The 15,380-nt window shown below is 38.7% G+C and overlaps 1 protein-coding gene across 1 annotated transcript; it reads left to right on the forward strand.

Moving 5' to 3' along the window:
• The first annotated feature begins 10,051 nt into the window (after positions 1–10,051).
• Positions 10,052–14,507, forward strand: LOC122821785 (transcription factor Sox-8). Its single transcript, XM_044099994.1, has 3 exons — positions 10,052–10,703; positions 11,002–11,237; positions 11,340–14,507. The coding sequence occupies exons 1-3, from the start codon at positions 10,288–10,290 to the stop codon at positions 12,083–12,085; spliced, it is 1,398 nt and encodes a 465-aa protein (XP_043955929.1). The 5' UTR covers positions 10,052–10,287; the 3' UTR covers positions 12,086–14,507.
• The last annotated feature ends 873 nt before the right edge of the window (positions 14,508–15,380 follow it).

Consider the following 15,380-nt stretch of genomic DNA (forward strand, 5'->3'; position numbering starts at 1 on the left):
TAAAAATATCAAATGTCCAGACATCAGTTTATGATTACTTGGTTCATTCAGCCAAACAATCATCCAAATCACACCACCAATTCTCCCTTTAAAAGACTTAAAAACCTAAGTGAAGGTGTTGGGGTGGCCTAGTCAAAGTACATATTAAAATCTGGCTGTTTTAAGAGATTTCAGTATTATACAGCAGAGGTGTCCATCCCCAATTCTGGTCCTCAGTTCCTGCTGCCCTCTATGTTTTAGGTGTTACCCTGCAGCTGCACACCTGGCTAAAACAAAAGAGGAATGAACTGACGTCTGCAGCAATTGGAAGCATTTTAAGGAGGTAATCTAATCAATTGAATCAGTTGTGCTGGAAAGGGGAAACATCAAAAACCTTGAGGATTGTGGGCGCTATGGACCAGGGTTGGGAACCACTGCTATAGCCAGCTATAGTCTATCTGAAATGTTGCCAAAAACTAACTCTGAATCAGCTCTGAGGTATAAGAGGCAATTAAAAAGGAAGTAGAAATCTGTCATTCCTTTATTTTTGAGTGAATAAGGAAAACATAGTTTGTCACATAACTGAAAATGTTAAGTAAAAATTTCCTCTGAGGTTGTATGGATAAAGAAAACTGCACAGAAGGAGCCACACAGAAAACTAAAGGAAGGTAATTCAAGGTGAATATAGTGAGTGGGATCAAATGCTGGTGATTTCCAGCTGCTATGTAATTTTATCAGCACACTGACAGTCATCGCAGATGACAAAAGGCTCTCGTTAGTTCACCAAAGGTGACAAATAACCCACAGTAACTCAACCCGGAGCAACTGTAGTCTTAATTATTTGGCAAGCATTTATATTCTGTTTTTTTTAAAATTCTTATAAAACTAAATATAATCCAGAAGAACTGATTTCATTTGGAAATGATCTTATTCCCTAAAGTGATAGGGTTGATTGGAAAGCATTAATAAAAACTGCAGTCTAGAAACCCATGGTAACTCTGGAGGAGCTGCAGAGATCCACATCTTAGATTACAGAATCTGTCAACATAATAACTATTAATTGGGCCTCTGTAGAAGAGCGGCAAATAAAAAGCCTCTGTTGATCAAACGAGATAAGAAGTCTGACTTTCAGCTTACTACAAGTCATGTAGAGGTCACAACAAACACGTGGAAGAAAGTACTTTGCTGAGATGAAGCCAAATTATGCATTTCCATCTTCATGCAATCCTTATGTATGACTCAACACTAAGAATGTGGGGAAGGTGGTTAGCGTTAATGAGAACAAGGATGGAGCTAACTGCAGAATAAAAACAGTTGAGGCGGAGACTTGAGACAGGGACAGAGTCACCTTTCAGCAGGACCAGAGTCTTAAACCTGCAGCCAGAGCAACAATGGAAATGATCACGTCAAAACATATATGAGCATGTATTAGATTATGGTTCTATGTACTCATTAAGTGGAACTTGATTGTAGTTGGTGGAGGCATGCACAATTTTTTCCCATGTCACAATTATGTACACGTTGTTTTATTACATAACCGTATAGTAAAATACTCTTAAAGTACAATTTTTGCAGTGAATTGTACTAAATAATCGTTACAACAAACAAAACAAGCTTCAGGAAATTCAGTCTGTAGGCCAGTAAAAAGTTTAGATGAACCAGAATGAATCAGGCGTGGTGTTAAAGAGATGGGACATGTGATTTGGGAAATATAGCAACACATAATCATGAACGACAGACCCCACTCCATCCAAATACAAATCTTACTACCTTAAACATTAACTCCATCTGTAGAGTGGCTAAACCAAGATTCACTACAGAACATCACAGTCAATGTTCCTCCCCACACTTTTCTAGTTTTTAAAACAGGCTAACAGTTAGAAATGGTGAAGTGAGTGCCAACACAGTACCCTGCACCTTTAACCAGTGCGAACGGTTTGCAGTTGCTTCCTTTTTTTCCCTGCCTAAGGCAAAATATGTCAGCGTGACAGTTGGTAGGGAAGCTTTGCAGAATGCCACACGAATGGGATTCCTCAACAGAATGTGATGAATATGACTGTGAGTAAAAGCAAGTAGACATAAAATCAACCTTTACAGTACACAAAGGTCAGGGAAAGGAAAAATGAACAGTTTTCTGCATTCATGATTTAAATATTAAGTACCTACTTTTGACCAATCTTAGAGGCAACCATAGAATCTGTTTTCACTTTGGCAACGTCACCAAGTCTTTTGGGATATGTCTCATTTACACATACAGAGCCCAAATGTTTGCCTGTTCTCTTTGGCATGCTCAGTAAAGTTTTGTTGTTGTGGCTTTTATTGCAGATAAATTTCAAAGTCTTGCCATAAATTCTCAAATTGATTTAGGTTTCATCTTTGATTGGGTTTTCATATTTGATTCAGCACATAGATAGTTTGAAACCTTCCCACAGCAGCTCTCATGTATGTTTGAGGTGGTTGTCTTGTTGGGAGGTGAAGCTTCACCCAAATCTCCTGTCTTTTGTAGTTTCCAATGGTTTCTTTCCCCCCAGAATTTTTCTATACTTCTAACTCATTCTCTGTACTGTAATAATTTGCAAGCGTAGGGCTTTTCTGTGGATATCATTACAACACCTTTTAGAGTTTGCAATGCAGACCCTGGTGGGTGTTTAAAGGAGTAAGTTCAGGAGATGAAAGAATGTGTGCAAAATTGTGTCTAAGATGAGGATTTATGAGCTTCTCATTAAATAACAACTATTCATTCCGTTATATACAAAATACACATTTCATGGAAAGAACTGTGTTGCTGAAGCATTTCATAATTAAAGACAAAGCTAATAAAACTGACAATCACAGACTGATTGTTCAACCAGTTAGCAGCAGGTGTGGCAATGTGTTTTTGACTGCAGTCATTCCTTCAAAGGTTGCAGACTGGCTGGAGACAGACAGACTAAGTGGTGCTTATAAATATTGGCCTGGTACGCTGCAAGCCTAATTGGAGAATTTGATCCACCAAACCAAAAATCACTTTAATAGCATATAAATTATCCTGTAATATGTGAATAGCACCCAGGAGAGTTGGGGTTTCATATTGCACTGTTCTGCCTGCGTTATGTTCCCTTCTACATGCAGTCCTGTTTGTGCAAACTTCTGCATGCACATTTTTTATTTTGTTTTCATAAAACAAAAAGACTTTTGCTCTATGAAACAAAAAAGAATCACAAACCAGTTTGTGTTCTGGACGCAGTAAAATAGACAAAATCTCTACTTTACAAGGTAAAGTTTCTAAAGCCAGATGAAGCCAATAGTCTTGGTATTGCAGCACGGCCTCCCATTTCCCGTAAAGTCAAAGGGTGGGCTTGCTGTTTTTCTGCCTCTCCTCAGCCTTGTTCTAACTATTTGCATGGTTCAAGCCATGTAGTTCATGGGAAAATTAAGGAGATGATTTAAGAAAATCAAAGATCAAAAAAGTAGACAATGTGGGAAACTCCATGGACCACAAATTCTTTTCAAAACATGATGACAAGAGAAAAAAGAGCACAGTAAATTATATTTATATCATGTCCGGGGAAGAAAGAGCCAAGCATTTTCCACTCTTCGTAAATGATTAAAGACAAATATGTTTTATGATAATTGTCAGAAACTGTTCTGTTTATGACAATTATGAAACACACAAATCAATTTGTCATACAAATTCATGCCCATTCTTTACAAACAAGAGTTTTTACACCTGAATAAATATCAGTAAAAACAGCATTATTATACGACTGTCACTAAGTAGAACTTGCAATCAGCTTTTTACATTCTCCCTTTCATCCTTTCTTACTTTATCTACACGATTGCAATTGCATCATAAAGTTGCTTGTACTGTTGGAAGAAAGCAAAAAAAAAAAACTTACTTAAAAGAGAGAACCTCTTCAGCTAAGTTCAAATAGAGACAAAGACGACTCAGACTGTTTTAGACCACTCAGCTGGATGTTTATGTTCTTCTTTAATAAAATTGAATAGGAGAAACATATTTGTGAAGAGTGGATCCTTTGAAACTATAAAGAATTTGGGGTGAGGAAGTTGTGTGTGTGTGTGTGTGTGCGTGTGTTTGCACTGATTGTGTAAAACCTTTAGCTGAGTTTCTCTCCATCATTTTGATATTAATAAGATGCACTGGTTGGCAAATTTCATTTGGATTTCAGTCAGTCCAGGTAGAGCAGTGGAGACGAGTTTGATTGCTGTAATGCCAATACAGATTGTTCCACTGAGTAGCGATGAGTTAATCATATCGAACTTACAATTTTGTCTTTAAATATAACTAAAAACAGTTTAAAAAATGTTTGTCATTTTTTTAAATGTAGATGCCTTTCTCATTTCTTGAAACAAAACAATCTAAAATAAATATAACTTAATCTGTGAAGGCTATGAAGAATTATGGGCCTAACTGTACAAAGAGTACACAGTTGTGCAACCACAGTGCAGCAGATGTTTTGTTATTTTTGTTATAACATGATAAATGTGAATATAATAGTGATATAATATTATCTTGCTCACACATGAAGAGTACATTGCAGCTGCATGATATTATATTGATCAAACATAAGTCGTTCATTCTCAGGACGAAAATGTTCTAACGTTATAACAGCTTTACTAAGTTCTGTTCATAAGGAAATATAAACATTATCTGTAAATGTGCTTATTTGAAAACATTCCAACAAGAAACAGCCTATATTGATTATTTTAACGACAAATGTTTTTTTTTTTTTTCTTTTTTTTTTTTTTTTAAACCACTTGATTTATCCTGTCATTGTAATAAAATCATCCTTATATATCTTTGCTAATTCAACTGAACACAACATGTAATTATCTGCAAAACCGCTGCCTCACAAAACAGTCATGTCGAAAAGAAAATGCACCAAATAATCTGGAAACACTTTGGCTCTTTTCATGCTCCTGACATTAAAATGGAAGAGTGACTGAGAGCCAAACACACCCAGAGATATTTTGAATAACAGTTACCATAAGGTTTTAAACACTCACTCATCCCTGTACCTTTCTTTCTTTACTAATAAGTTTGAATAAAGCCTGTTGTTGGTTCGGCGAAACCGTCATTATGGCATTTTAATGAATTTAGGATACTGTGAGGTCAAATGTCGACAGGAGGTACTAACACAGAGCAGCTGTCATGTGGGTTCGACTGTGATTAGAAGCAGTGCAGTCAAACATATCCAGATCTTGGGCCTCAGCAGTCAGATAACCTGGTAAATATATCTGTCTCTGAACCAAAATGGAAAAAATCTGCTTTCTGGAGTTTAGAGGAGGAGTAGCTGACAGGAAGATCATGTCGACCAGTCACCGATAATATATTTGCAAACAGTCCTCTAAAAATCTTCATCTAAAAGTGTAACCTGACCCTATCCTATATCCTGTCCTCTTCTAGGTAACAAAATGTTGGATTATATGACCGAAAAGTTCATTCTTCTCCTGTCTGGTACCCCGGCCTCCAACTTATATTTACTGTAACTGTAAATTCTGCACTAATTACATTCTTCCTTAGTGTGTGAAACCAAAGATAGAAGTGGTCTGGTTGATGTGGCGTTGGGGTGAAGCATGGTTTGTTAGCAGCCCAGGAGTTCTGTCCACATGTGGTTGTGCAGTGGTTGGGATCGTCTGGGTGAGAAGGAGGGCATGCCACTCTCCACAGTTCGCCCAGTTTATGTCAACTCATCCGGAGAGATTATTTAAGCAAATGAAGGCCTGCTGTTGGGTTAAAGTTTAGCTAGGGAGACTCTGCGGCTGTGGAGACAGCTGTTATCCATGTGGGAAATTGTATAGAATTTGTGACAGACATTTTGTAGTGCAGATTCCATAAACTGCACATGAAAATGTGAATTTCTATAACAGGTTTAGTCAATACGTGACCAGATTTTATTTTTTTTTCTTCCAAAACAATTCTGCTTTTTACATTCATGCTCTTGCCAAAGTAAGGTAAGGTAATTTTATTTACATAGCCCATTTTCAGCAACAAGGCCTTTCAAAGTGCTTCAAAGTATTCATATATTGTTATAATTTGTGACATTATAACCTAATTGTATATTATTAGGATTTGATGTGATACACTAAGTTGAACTCTAGTTGAAGAAAAGAATGACACGATTTTGTTTTAACAAAAAAATAAATAAATAAACATCTGAAAAATATGAAGTGTGTCTGTGTTTAGCCCCTTCTATTTAGATACCCCTTAATAAAATCGATTGCAACACATTTCCTTTAGAATTCACTTTAAAAGGTCTCAAAGGCTGGTTGGAGAACATTAGAGAACACACAACATTAATCAGAGCAGAAGTCAAGAAGTCCATAGAAAGTTTAGAGGAGCTGCAGAGACCACCAGCCCAGAAAAGTCTCTTAACAGGAGCTACACGTTTCACATATCTGGCATATATAGAAGAGTAGCCAGAAGAAATCATTGTGTTGCTGAAATGCATTAAATGTTATTTTGCATTTGCCAACTCAAGCAAGGTTCGGGATCATGGAAAACAAGTGGAAGATGGTTCTCTGAAAGGTTTAGTAAACTGTATGTAGAATTTGTTTTTCTTTCACTTCACAATTTCACACCACTTTTGTAATAATCTATCTCACAAATGCTTTTAAAATACCCTGAGGTTTGTGCACGACAAATTGACTAATTAAAAATGTTCATCTACTATGAACACATAGCGAGCCGCTGTTCAAATTTGAATCTAAACAATATCAAGGCAGTGCAACTGCTCCACATACTCAGTTTAATAACTTGCCAAGAGTTAAGAAATGTGCCTAACTGTATTAAAACACAGAAGCAGAGACCAAAGGGAGAAGGATTCCTGTGGGTGACTGTGTAATTTAATTTAGTATGAACATTAGAAGCCAGGGAGTATAATTTACATGTGGGATAGAGGCGACTTGGGCCCATGGAGGAGAAGCGGGCAAGCTAGTTCTAAAATCTGAAAATCTTTACCACGATTTTGAGATCCACATCGGAAGAACCAGGAAAATGAAAACCTTCCCTAACTCTGAGGGACACATGAGGTCCATGCTTGGTTACCTCATCTTCTTTTGCTCCTTCCTATTCTAATTTGGAGCCCACATACCCTGGTTAGAGTTTCTCCCCACATTACAGGGAAGAAGGCCAGGTCTGGTGAAAACTGTCTTCTATCCTCTCTCCCTTCCAGTCAGTTTCCAAAAAAACTCTGCCCTCCAAAAAACAAAAACAAAAAAAGCCCCCCAAGTAACTCATTTAGTTTAGATGCAGTTGATTTTACTGTCCATCACAATGTTTTTTTCTTTTGGCAACCCATTTGGCCATATAAGTAGTAAACTAAAGCGATAAAGCTGCTGAGGATTTACCTTTCAACTTCATTTAGCTGCACTTCTTATCATAAATTTCCTGTACTTTACACCAGAAAGTGCAGTTTGCATTTTGTTTGTGGAAATCGCGAGAATCTACTGTGATGCTTATTATTCCACATGCTTGTGTCATGTATGTTGATATTTCCATGTTTACACCATGAATGCATCTATGCTCCACATAGGACACATGCACTATGAGTAAGCACTTTTCCATGGATTAGATTGAAGCCAGACCCAGTTAAGCTGTTAGCTGCTGTCTGGACTTTTTGTGTGCACACACACACACAGACACGCAGACATGCACCCACATTAAACTTGACCCTAGTGCTTTGGAAGCAGCTGCTAAAAAGGAAGCCAGCCTCATTTGACATGCAAGTCATTTACAAGTCTTTGTTATTCATCGGACTTTAAAGCTTTAGGTGCAACACTTTTTCAGCTTATGATCAGTTTTAGTAAAAGTAAAAGTCAATATTGTAATAACTTACCTTGGTGCACGAGCCACCAGAACTCTGCATGCATAAGTGTCAGTTACTATTATTTCCACATTAGAGATCCTGTTCCCTCAGCCACCTGCAGTGTCCATGGAGCGAGGTAAACTGCCGTCCAGCACACACATACCCTGTCTTTTCACAGGGAGGTCAGTGATAAAAATCATCCCACAATACATGAACAAAGACAGCTACAACAAAGACAGTGATTCAGTCCTGCTGCTTATCTCCCCTTCTCCCGATAATGTACCTTCAGGGTCATAAAATGGATGTTTCACTGGATGTGAAAGGCTTTATTGTGGAAACATCCTCACTTTGTAAAGGTTGAAACTTTTTGTTAGAGTTGTAAAAAGGCTCATAATGAGCTACGATGACTGAACTTTTCAAGATGAAGTTGGTTCTGAAGCAAGGCTCACATTTTCCATTTGCTTAAATTTAAATGTGGTTCTTGACTAATATTGAATTACTAAGGAAATATTAAAATGAAAACATAAATGGAACACTTGACATCACAATCTAGAGTAGCTTGTCTGTAACCGAATTAATTTTGTTTAATGAGAAATGTATTCTCTCAGGAAAAATAGCAACAATAATTGTAAAATAATATCACATAATTGGCAAATCTGCTGCAAAATAGTTAGTTATAAAGTTTCATGTTTTTTTTTTTACTCATTTTACTTCATGAATACCATGCCATATACCTGAAAATTTGTCATTATGTTTTCCTTTTTAAAAGGTTTTCTATGTCCACATTTAATTCTACATTCTTTTTAATTTTGACAGCCAGACCTGGAGATTATCAATTTTAGCTAAAGAGATTAACGAGTGCATACATCAGTACATTTATTTATAATACAAACATTTATCAGTCTCTGCAGTACAACCAAATAGGAAGAGGTAATTTTGATAAAACTAACATCTTCAGTTAAATTTTTCACAAAATATTTGGTAGGATTTACTCTCAAAATAAGTTAACTGTGGCAGAGTTAAAAAAATCCATTAATATGTTTGGTTTACATACTAATATGCTTAGTTAAGAAGAGTCTTAGTATGTGATTTAAGTAACCAAAATTTTGCATCCTCCAAGGAAAGATTTTACAGTGTAGAATCCAATATACATCAATCAAATCAATCAAATTTTATTTGTATAGCACATTTCAGCAGCAAGGCAATTCAAAGTGCTTTACATCAAATCAAACACAAAAACACAATGCAACATAGAATCAACAATAAAAACACAACATCAAGTCAGATTCCGTCAATAAATCTGCAATTGATTATGTTTCAAATACAACTCTAAACAAGTGGGTTTTTAATCAAGATTTAAAGGAAGTCAGCGTTTTGGTTGTTTTACAGTTTTCTGGATGTTTGTTCCAGATTTGTGGTGCATAGATGCTAAATGCCACTTCTCCTGGTTTGGTTCTAGTTCTGGGGATGCAGAGCAGACCAGAACCAGAAGACCTGAGAAGTCTGGAAGGTTGATACAACAACAGATCTTTAATGTATTGTGGTGCTAAACCATTCAGTGATTTATAAACCAACAACAGTATTTTAAAGTCTATTCTTTGAACTACAGGGAGTCAGTGTAGGGATTTTAAAACTGGTGTTATGAGCTCTATCTTCCTGGTTTTAGTGAGAACGCAAGCAGCAGCATTCTGGATCAGCTGCAGCTGTTTGATTGATTTGCTGGACAGACCTGTGAAGACACTTGCAATAATCAATGTGACTGAAGATAAATGCATGGATGAGTTTCTCTAGATCTTGTTGAGACATGTCTCAGCCAGATGTCCAAGAATATATTACAACATTGAAAGTTGTGAATCTCCCCTTCATATTTAGTATGAAGGGGAGTTTTTGTCATTGATACTTTTATTATCAATGACAAAAACCGTTTAGAAATATATATATATATATATATATATATATATATATATATATATATATATATATATATATATATATATATATATATATATATATATATATATATATATATATATATATATATATATATATATATATATATATATATATATATATATGAATATTGTAATATCGATGCAGCAGAGAATATCATAGTTCATGCAGTTATGAGGAAATAACAAAACAAAATATGATAATGATGCCCACACAATTCCCACAACCAATGAGGAGACGGTGCTGATTTGCTCGAGCCAATCCCAGGCGGAAGGAGGGCTGAACGATTTAAAAGTCCGAGTCAAGTTGCAGTAACATGTAGCTCCTCGTTTCATATTGTGAGCAGCAACTTTGACGACCGCACCCCCAATGGCAGCTTAAGACAAACAAGACAAACAAATCGGAGCTCCAGGTGACTGAAACAGTTAAAGGAATTTAACCAGGGCAAACCGTGCGTAAAAGGCGCAGCGGAACTTTTGCTGCGGGGTCCATTCTCTTTTTCATTTCTAACACAGTTTGGGATTTTCATCTGTGCTGGACTGATTGCATTATGTTAAAAATGACAGAGGAGCACGAAAAGTCTCTCAACGACCAGCCGTGCAGTCCATCAGGGACAAACAGCTCCATGTCTCAGGACGAGTCCGACTCCGACGCGCCGTCCTCGCCTACGGGCTCCGACGGTCACGGATCCCTGCTCAGCGGTTTGGGAAAGAAGCTGGACTCCGAGGACGATGAGCGCTTCCCAGCCTGCATACGGGACGCGGTCTCGCAGGTCCTTAAGGGATACGATTGGTCCCTGGTCCCGATGCCAGTACGAGGGAACGGATCTCTGAAGAACAAACCGCACGTCAAGAGACCCATGAATGCGTTCATGGTGTGGGCACAGGCGGCCCGCAGGAAGCTGGCTGATCAGTACCCACATCTGCACAATGCTGAGCTGAGCAAGACACTGGGAAAACTCTGGCGGTAAGAAACATTTAATTACTAGGATATATATGCAGTAAAATAAAATATAACCCAGCTTTGAATAAGATAATCACCAAAGCAGTAACTGATAATATAGCTTCAAATATGAAGTCACAATGTAAATGTAAAAGTTTGGGGAGATAAAATTTGGAAAATTATTTAAAGAAAACTATAGTTATGGCAGCACATACACTCAAAACAAACTTTTAAATTCAAATATAGCTTAATCAATCTTTTTTTTTTGTAGTTTGCTCATGAAATTTAAACACTATTTTTTCTTCTATATTTTTCATATCAGCCTGCTTTCTGAAAGTGAGAAGAGGCCCTTCGTAGATGAAGCAGAGCGACTGAGGGTTCAGCACAAAAAAGATCATCCAGACTATAAGTACCAGCCACGGCGACGGAAGAATGTGAAACCAGGGCAGAGCGACTCAGATTCAGGGGCAGAGTTGGCACATCACATGTACAAAGCTGAGCCAGGGATGGGGGGGCTGGCAGGAATGCCTGATGGACACCACCACCCTGAACATGCAGGTATGTAACCAAGACTGCAAACAGGGCTATTACTTTTTAGGGGTCATAGTTAGTTTTGTGTTTTAAGTGATCTTAACATTTTATTCTGACATTTCTTTTCAGGGCAGCCTCATGGACCACCTACACCACCCACCACCCCCAAAACAGAGCTCCACCATGGAGTTAAGCAGGACCTGAAGCATGAAGGCCGCCGCCTTGCCGACAGCAGCAGGCAGAATATTGACTTCAGCAATGTGGACATCAACGAGCTGAGCACTGATGTCATCAGCAACATGGAGACCTTTGATGTTCATGAGTTTGACCAGTACCTCCCGCTGAATGGCCCCGCGTCGGGCTCCGCTGCCTTATCCTCAGATCACAGTCATGGGCCGGTTCCAGTCCCCGGCAGCTCCTACGCTTCCTCGTACGGCAGTGGTATTTCATCCTGGAGCCGAAAGTGCGGCATGTCCTCCACTTCTCCCCCCGCCGGCGAGGTCGGCCAGCACCGCCTCCACATAAAAACAGAGCAGCTGAGCCCCAGCCACTACAGTGAGCACTCCCATGGGTCGCCGTCGCACTCTGATTACAGCTCCTACAGCAGCCAAGCCTGCGTCACCTCGGCCACTTCAGCCGCCTCGGGTGCTGCGTCTTTCTCCAGCTCCCAGTGTGACTATACCGACCTGCAGAGCTCTAACTATTACAGTCCTTACTCTGGCTACCCCTCCAGCCTCTATCAGTACCCCTACTTCCACTCATCTAGGCGGCCCTACAGCAGCCCGATCCTGAATAGTCTATCCATGGCTCCGGCCCACAGTCCCACTGCCCCCAGTTGGGACCAGCCCGTCTACACCACTCTGTCTCGACCTTAAAGGGGACCAGAAACGGTCTGTTTGCACCAGAGACTCATTCAGTTTGATGCACTACTAATGAAGGACATAAGGCAAAGGCGAAGAGCTGTATGAAGGGGCCTGTAGGGCCACCTCCGACCGTGTGAACGTGAAACAAACAAAAGAAAAAGTGCCTGCTGATTTTATACAAAGTTCTATTGTTGAGATGAAAAAAGAAACAAACAAAAAAAAAATCAAACAAACACACTTGTACAGAGTTTTTACACAAAGAGAACTTGCGTGTGTCATTAGAGAGCCAAACTCCTCCGTGAGGACACGTTACTTAAGCTGACATCTTGTACATCTCTGTCCTTTTTCAGTTTCAAGTTGCAAAAGTGCACTGTTAAGGTGAAGGTGCAGACTGGCTGCAGAGTTCTGCAGCAGAATTCTGCAGCAATTAAAAAGTTTGGCTAACAGTGCGCAGAGGACCAGATATGTTGAAGCTGCAGTAAAATTTACATGAATGGCTGAAGCTACATATCGCAGCACACTATTTGCATCAGTGATTCAGCCTGAAAGGAAAAAAAAGGCTCATCGGAATTTTGTGTCATTTTTGCATAAAAAGTCTTATATGTATTTATGTTGATGCATTATTGGATTTTTGTTTTTGAATAGGTAAACACATGCTACATGTGGGTTCTTTTTTTTTTGTTATTTAGCGTACAGTTTTACTGACTTGATGAAAAGGAGGTAAATGAAGTAAAGCACCGTCCATTTGATATTCCGTTGAATTTCCAGAAGGATCTCCATTCCGAGTTTGGGAGCAAACAGACAGGACCAACAGACTCTGGCGCAAGACTCAGAACAGGTGTCTGAAATCTACGCTTGGCAAATCGCGATTAGTCATGTTGTGGGCTTAAAGGAAATGGGGTAAAACAACACCACACGCTGAGTGACACGTCAGCTGGACCTCCTGTACATGTCCCTGGGCAACGCGAGGATACGTGAGCAAACATGCATCCGTGTGTTGGGAGAGATAATGTGCAGATGAATGTGTGAGTTCATTTTCTTAGGGGACTGAATACGTATCCCATGACATAATCATAATACACACCAAATGAGACAGAAAACATCTTTTCTTTTCTTTTTACTTTACTGAAAGTGATGTTAAGCGTGACTGTTTTTAAAATATTTATTTTATAAACCATTGAAAGCCGTCTCACTGCTGCATAAAAATGTGTTTGTGCCTTCTAATGCTAATTGTCAGTATTTTGGAATTAAATTGAATTTTTAACTAACAAACCATCCACTCAAGAGACTCGCTTTTAATCTCCGTCCTTAATTTGATATAATTCCCTAAGGCATCAGTTTGCAGAATTAAAATAGAGCAGAACTGCATTTTTTTGTATATCATTTTGGTGTATGATTTTGAAAAAAAAAAAAAGGCTGTGAAAAGGATTGTTCTATTAACAAGTTTCACACACACATGCACATCTAACCCTTCCGCTGGCCGTTTTTTTTTTTTCAAAAAAATAAATAATACTTTTTCTCGATGTTTGTTTTCGATCTTCTTCTTTTCATCTACAACTCATCTTATTCCATCTTGGTACTTATTTTGTGCTCAAATACATTTGGAAGCGATTGTGAAAAACTATAATAATAGAAGAAATAATTTAATTGTGGGTTTCCCTTTGTGCTGGTTGGTTCGTATTCATTTCTATGTATAACTTTGAAATTAGTGAGACTTTACACAAAACGGATTTATTAAAAAGATTTGCTGGTGTTTTTTCCTCAGGAAATTCAGAAAAAAAACAAGAATCCTATGAATAACTATATTAATTTTTCGTTCTTTTCTCTTAATCTTTAGATATCTTATTACTGGCATTCTGCAAAAGCATAGCAACATATCTATCAAAGCTGTCAACTTTAGATTTATTCATTAAACAACCAGCATAAAAGGAATGAGAAGAGATCCTGTCTCCTTTGGTCCAGAGTTGGCTCTGGCCTGGCATGCCAAGCCACCGTCCCTAACCAGTCCAAGGGCGATGCCAAGTGCCAGGGCCGCGCTGCTGAATTTTAATGATCCATTATGCTGTGGATGGGGCCCTATTGTGTCCCTTTATCCGGAGAGCTAGAAAGGAATTAATTGGACAGAAAATGGAAAGGCAAGGGGAACTGACAAGCCGTTAAGAGGGTCCTGAATGGATGATTAGATGCACTAGGAGGAGAATATCCCCTCCCCCCCCTCATATTGCAGCACTCCACAAACAAACAAAAAAAAAAAAAAAAAAACAACAATAAGAACAACCGCAATGACCACCGGACTAAATAGCTGAAATAATATCAGCGCACATAATCTGAAGATAATAAAAGAAGATAATACCACAGCAGATGGGATGTGGGTGGCTCAAGAACGACTTGTTGTTTTTCTTCCCTCAAACTCTTTTTTTTTCACAAGTGTTTGCCAAATACTTTCAGGAGGAACTCTTGAGAAAGAAGAGGAGTGAATAAAAGTGAGGCAAAAAGGCTCTTCAGGGTGCTTGGGTCCTGTTTCCTTGGAACAAATCCACAGTTTCTGATTGAGACTCTTGAAATAGGTAGGAATGAACTGCATTGGAGAGCTTTACTGCAAGATAAACTACCGCAGACAATTGAACAAATGGCTGCACATTCTATGAATTAAACAAATCTTTTTGTCTCAGTTATATTTCAAGCTCGTGGTGTAAAATCACTCACACAAAACATTGCAATGGCATAGAATATGAATTTAATTTAATTTTTTCTTTTTTTTCTTTTTTTTTTTTTTTTACATTTTGGGTAGTTGAGACTCTGCAACATTCCAGCTGTCAAATAAAGATGATGGGAAAGACGGGGCGTCACTGGAAGTCGAGTTGTGGTCTTTTGCCCACTTAAACATGATGGAGTGGCAGGGTGGACCCAGTTAAGCTGCTGCTTTCGCCCATCCGACCACTTCAGCATTGTCAGGATGGGGACAGCAAACCTGGTAATAGTCTCATCCCTTCCTAATGAGCCTGACTGACTCAGGGCATGTTTTGGTGAAAAGGGAGGGATCTGGGAACTGTGAAAACCCCAAGAATGTGAGGCTGATTTGCAAGGGAAATGAAGTGGACATAATGCACAGTTATGGCCTGCCGCTGAAGCTGCATGGCTCTATTCCTCTCGACAAAAACAAAAAAGGAGTTTCCTGAATGTTCGCCGAGACTTCACTTGGCCAGTTTCTCATTGTCTTGTTTGTGTGACAGTAAATGAAAAACAAAGCTGTTTCTCGGGTACGAATGTATCTTAATAGTGCTTGCACAGTACAGCTCCCTGAAAA

The sequence above is a fragment of the Gambusia affinis genome, linkage group LG19 (assembly GCF_019740435.1).
Source record: "Gambusia affinis linkage group LG19, SWU_Gaff_1.0, whole genome shotgun sequence".
Taxonomy (NCBI): Eukaryota; Metazoa; Chordata; class Actinopteri; order Cyprinodontiformes; family Poeciliidae; genus Gambusia; species Gambusia affinis.